Here is a 6,000-nt window from a genome sequence, read left to right on the forward strand (position 1 = left end):
GGGCAATCACAACACTATTCCCCAGAGCAAAAATGATGCCAGAGGCAGCTGTCAGTCTGTGATGCTGTGGGGTTGTATTTTACAGAGCGCTTCCCGTGCCTGCTGGACAACATCTCGGAGATGAGTTGTATTCCCTTCTGCTCAATGGACGTGCTGCACGGTGGAGCAAGAGGCAGGACAGTACCTAGCTCTCGGGCATCACAAGCTAGCCTGACCGCAGTTTTCTAATGTGATTTGCAAGGTACAGGAGCTTTACCAGTGAATTCTTTTTCTTCATTGCTGAAGAGGCAGCTGCAGAGACTTTGCTCAGGGGACTCGCACTTCTCATCTCTGTACCTGCAATCTTAATCTCCTTCATAGGATGATAGATCTGTCTCCACATGGAAACCTTGACTGCATAGCCACTCTGAACCATGGTACTTCTTGTTAATCACTTGCATTTAGACAAAAATCCCAGAAGTATCCCTGTGACTACGGTCCACCAGCCCATGACAGCTGTCCCACATGGCTCCACACGGGGCTCAGTCCTAGGGAGAGTTTGCAGTCTCCTAATAGACCCTTGTTGGCTCGGATTGTGGTCACCTCACTACCTGTGTTCCCAGCACCGCCTGTGTCTCAGCAGGAGGAGACCATTCCCCACTGGTTGCTTTACACGTTAAGAGAGAAGGAGAGCAGAAAACGTTGTTTAGAAGCAGTTTCTTCTTTATTGCTATCGGTCTCTGCAACAAGCTTTGCCTGACCTACTCATGACCAGCTGAGATCTCACGCCAAGTCATCATCCGCTGAGCCAAACCAACAGCAGTTCACGCAGCAGTGAAACTTCCCCCTGACTCGGACTGAGGTGCTTTTTTACCTGAAGCTTTATGTCCATCACGCTCTGCAGGCAGCACTTCTGCTGCTCGCTCTCAGCAGTTGAGCTCTAAGGGAAAAAGAAATAAGTGCTTTTCCTCGTAGACAAGCAGAACGTCCTTGTTCCTTCCAAAACCAGGGTGGAGACAGCAGGATTAGACCCTAAATTGAGCTCCAGTATGGCTACGTAGGCAGCCTAGGTCTGTGCCCCTCTTCAGAACCACCCCGTTCACCGTATGTGGGACCCGAGTATGGTCAGAGGCTGCTTCAAATACAGAGGTCTGTTACCCTTTCAGTGCCCACAGGCCACCGAGCGCAGATGGCATCACTGTCGGGGAAGGCACTGCCCCTGCAGCTCCAGGAGGTGCTCAGGTGTTGGAGCAGCATCTGCCCCGTGCGCAGTGCTTGTATCTGGCTCACCCAGCCAGACCTCTGCCAGTGCTTCCCTTACATCCCACCACCCAGCTTGGGGCTGGCCCACGCTTGTCCTGGCCTGGCCCCAACCACCGCTGACCTCCCCCGGTGCTTTCTTCCGCCTGTCAGAAACAGTCGCCCCTCGCTGCAGAGAGACGACGGCGCCGCAGAGGGGAGACGGTCCCTTACCTGTTTTGGAGGTGCTGCCACCCCGCAGCTCCTGTAGCCGAGTTGCACCCCACGCTCGTTCCCACACCTTCCAGACGAGCAGCTGCCGCAGCCGCGCGGTGTGACTGTCTGCGCGCGCCTGCCCGCGCTGCCTCCTCCCTCTCCCTTGCCATTATATGCCTCAATTCTGAGAGGCAAATGAATCAAAAAAAACCAGAGCTGGTTGGCAAATATCTATGGAACCATTTATATAAAAGGAAAGTGTTTAAATTCCTTTTTTTTTTGTGTTAATAAAGATTGATTGGAGGAAGGGAAAGATTATTTTTGAAAAAAAAGCGTTTCCTTTTGCAGTTTTTAGATGGTTTCCCAAACCTATCTTTTTAACCCTTCATTTATTCTTTTATATTTTATGACATGTATAAGTGTCAAGTTGCATAACAAGACAAAAAGATAATGCTTTTAAATTAGTACTAAGTGGCAGCTCTAATAATGTTAAAATTAAATTATATTAAAATAAATTATATTAACTGCTATCTCTTACCATTTCATGACATGGCAGTGCTAGTGGAGAATGGCATAACTATATCGAGTAGAACGGCAAAAAATTTTTAAACTCAAAGTCCAAACTAAAAGTGGAAGAAACTGAAATTCTGAAGTTAAATTCAGATTTCTGAAGTGTCCCATGTTTATCAGGAAATACTGAAAATTAGACATTTTGCAATCTAAAGCCACAATGGAGATTATTTTTTTTAATGAGCCTGTGAAATTGTAATACCCACCCTGAGAGTCCTGCTGTGCACAGAGATGAACTGTATGGCAGGATCACCGCCCGCCCAGGCGAAAAAAAGACATTACTGAGATCGCTTGCTTGAACAGCATCAGCTCCCCCAGCCCGGTCGCACAATCCCGCGGCTGAGGGACACAATTGCAGCCTGACCAGAAGTGCCACATCTCAGCAGGGCTCTCACAGGGCTGGCTCGCTTGCCGGCCTCTGCCAGCCTCAGGATGCTACGTGCTGACTCTTTGTCCCTTATTTTAATTTTTAAGGAAAATATTTCCCTTCAAAACTCAACACGCTGCCTCAGGTCCTCTTCCATCTGCATGGGAGACGCTGCTCTGAGCCAGCCGCGGCTGCGCTCCCGCGAGCAGCCCAAATGGTTCCTGCAGTACCTGCTTGCTGAACCTGGGCGTTCTCATCTTGGAGGTGTCTTGGCAGGTACCCGCCTCTTCAGACAGCACAGTAATTATGTACTTCCATTTACATTCCCAAACTTGCTGCTGAGCAGCTCTGCAGTTGTGTGATACATACCCAGTTGCAGTCACTGGGGCAGAACCGCTGCCGACGACCTGCTTGGCCCTGCAGTTCAGTCTCACAGGGAAGCAGCACATTTAGGAGCCCCCCCGGCACCACCGCTGCCCAGGACGTGCAGCTTAGTTTTACAGGCAGCCAGCACATACGCACTCGAGAGGATGAAGGTGGCTTTGAGCAGCGACTGTATGGCTTTCTTCCCAGCGACGATCCCTGTCCTGCTGCAGGACAGTGGGCCCCATCCCGCGGGACACTTGGGTGCCTGTGCACGTCCACCAGCCCTCTCCTCGCATTCCTGGCGTGGATCCAGCTTAGCATGGTGCTTCCAAAGCTCCTCCCAAGGAAACTCGTTTCAGTCCCGGCCAGGAAAGCTGTGCGTCCCTAAGACATGACGTGCCGGGTTAACGCAGGCTTCCCTGTACCTACCCACAACACTCTGGCTCATCGGAGTTCCTCAGCCGCACAGCTCACCCCAGTAACGCAGCCCCACGTCTGAAGGGCAAGGGACGAATCCACCAGCAGCAATAGCTGTTGGTTCTCCCCTTCCCTCAGCCGGGACCAGGCTTTTCCTTAGCCACAGGCAAGCTGGCTCACCGCACACAGCTGGAGCCCCAGCTGCTGACCCAGCAACGCAGCTCCTCCGGTCCCTCCTCCGGCACTCCCGGCTCTCCTCAGGTGCGTCTCGCAGGTGACGTCTCTCCTTTCCCCAGCTGCCTCAGTCCTGTTTTACAGCACATACCTTGAACTCTGGCTCTAGACTCAGTCTCGCTGCTTGTAAGTAACGAACATGGATGTCACTCGGTAACTCTACACTGGGTTGTTTCTACCGCAACCAAGATTAAATCTGAGAAAGAAAACCCTCCTTAAAATTGAAAGGGGCCGTACCCTCTAATCATGAGTGCAATAGGAGCTGATTGTATTATGAAACTTATAGCAATGACTTCAGGAAACACAATGTGTTTTACTCAAATTGCACACTTTTTTTGAACAGCTGTAAAATAGAGTATATGTGTAAATATTGCCATCACTGAAGTATTTGTAATTGTAGCATATAAATATAACAGGCTTTTCAGTGGGCTTGATGATGCCACGAGGCTGCGCATCAAGCAGTCGGGTAATTCCAAAGTTGTAAATGTATTTGCTGTACAGAGGAAGTCTGTCAGTGCTCGCTTCTCCCTGGGAAACGGAGACGCTGGTCCCCTCTGGAGAGCCAGTGGCTTCCCCCAGCACGGGTGGCACCAGCCTGAGGGGCCAGAAGCTTCCTGCCTCGCAGAGCGGCTTCCTCTGTGTCCAGAGGCACCACTTCAGCAATGCCGAGCAACGCCTCTCCAGCTGCTCCAGCAGCACGGGGAGTGCCAGCTCCACGGCGCAGCCACCGGTGCTTTGCACTGTCAACCCACAGCTCGGTGGACACAGAGGAGGGGAGACCCACAGCCCTGCAAATGGTTCCTCCAGGAAAGGAAACGAGCAGGAAGCACGGGGCAGGGTGGCGCACCTTGGTGCTTCAAGAGACACTCGACATCAGCAATTGCCTAGCTACGGATCGAAGCAATAGTCGCATCGGTGTCATCGCTAACATAGTAGACCTCATCTCTGCTACCCTTGCACATCACTGGAGTGGTCACAGCACTGCCCCATGGCCAGCCCTCAGGGGACTGCTCTGTACGTGATCAAACGCAAAGCCATTGTCTGCAGATGCCTCTGACGGCCAGGAACCTAAGGGCCCAAAGGACCACCGTCCTGGGCTGCCCAGCACGCAGTGCAGCCTCCTGCCTTGGGGAAGCAGCACTCCAGGCTGCATGGAATGTATTTTTAAGAGAATAAATCTATTTTTTTGTATTTGCAGACATATATTTGGGCTGGGGCAGCTTAGTTAGAAGACAAATAATGCAAGAAATCTTTTCATAATCAGAGACTCATCCAAGTTAAGCAAATTTTCCAGGGCGACAGCGTTGCCTGTTGCCCCAAAACAAATTTTGTGTCCGATAGAGCTATCAGCACTGTTTCACCCTCTCAGAACTCTCCCTGTCTCAGCATGCTCAGTAGAGGGAAGCCGGCGCTTTCCTCCCCAGGCTGCCTACGCAGCGGATACAGATGGTGCTCACCTCCTTCCAGTTACACAGTGCTCTCAGTCTGCATGCCAAATGTAAACACACACTTTATCTGCATGTCTCTCCTGACTCGAACACTGTCAGCTCTACAGTATATAACCAATAAAAACTCTTCTCTTTTTACATGTTTGTGATGTGGTGTTTACAGCTCTGGCCGAGTCCGTTACTGGGAGGTACCGATGCCCCTTGGTGAGGCGCTGAGGTAGCTCCAGGCTGCAGAACGGTGTGTTAGTGCTGACTCTCACCACCTTGTCCTTAGTTTTTCCCTGTAACCAAGCAGATCCCGTACATCCATTCCCAGGCTGCATTTAAGGCACGGGCAGTGCGTACACACACGGCAAACGGAGCTGAACGCAGCCGTGCTCCACTCAGACCACGCACTGCTTCTCCTCCCGTGGGCTCCTGACGTGTCACTCGCAGAGCTCTAAGTAGTGTCTTACATTTTAACTCTGGCGTCACACCCGAAGCGGTATTTGCCCAAGCTACAGAGACAGCCGACAGCTCCCCTTAAATGTGTTTCCTAATCTTGCAAACTGATCTCACCACCGTTACCACCACTCCCATCCAAAAATCAGTCCTCGCCAGGTAGGGAACACCCGCCTGACTCTGGAGCCAGTCCCACTCGTCTACGGATGCCTTTAGCCAGCACAGGGCACGCTGCCGGCCTGGTGCCCAGCTACTCACGTTCCCACCAGCAGCCTGCCTCCCCTCAGCTTCCCAGGCTGCTTCTCCTCGGTCATACCTTCACTCGTGTGCTTTTTAATCCAAGCCATCCGAAACCCAGACTTAGTTCCTTGCTTTTGGCATTTGCACAGATGGACGTACACAATTGTTTTCAAGTTCTCTGCACTCAACTTGAACTGGAATTCCATGTAGCCGTCATCAGGTTATGGAAACAAGGTTTGAGGATACGTAGACCCTTCAGTCCCCCAAGAGGTGATCTCTGTTACATGCCCTCCAAGCACACACATGGCACCAAGTCAGCCACAGCTATTTGCCTTCAAAAACAAAACACTACCAGCTAAAGCGGTTGTATTTTTTATTACTTGGTGGCCTAGATGCCACAGAGAAGGGAAGGTCTCCGTTCATTCCCCTCAGCCTGCTGAGAGTTCAAGTCAACATCTGTCAGGCCTCAGAAGACCAGGGTAA

General features: G+C 51.4%; 1 protein-coding gene across 2 annotated transcripts in view; it reads left to right on the forward strand.

Moving 5' to 3' along the window:
• LUZP1 (leucine zipper protein 1) overlaps window positions 1-4,974 on the forward strand; it is a 44,673-nt gene extending 39,699 nt beyond the window's left edge. For both annotated transcript variants that reach the window (XM_054223330.1, XM_054223331.1), the window contains exon 4: window positions 86-4,974. In XM_054223330.1, coding sequence (XP_054079305.1) covers window positions 86-124 — 39 coding nt within the window. In that variant the 3' untranslated portion in view covers window positions 125-4,974. The remainder of the gene's footprint in view (window positions 1-85) is intronic.
• Window positions 4,975-6,000: the final 1,026 nt, after the last annotated feature.

This window comes from Rissa tridactyla, chromosome 18 (genome assembly GCF_028500815.1).
Source record: "Rissa tridactyla isolate bRisTri1 chromosome 18, bRisTri1.patW.cur.20221130, whole genome shotgun sequence".
NCBI lineage: Eukaryota > Metazoa > Chordata > Aves > Charadriiformes > Laridae > Rissa > Rissa tridactyla.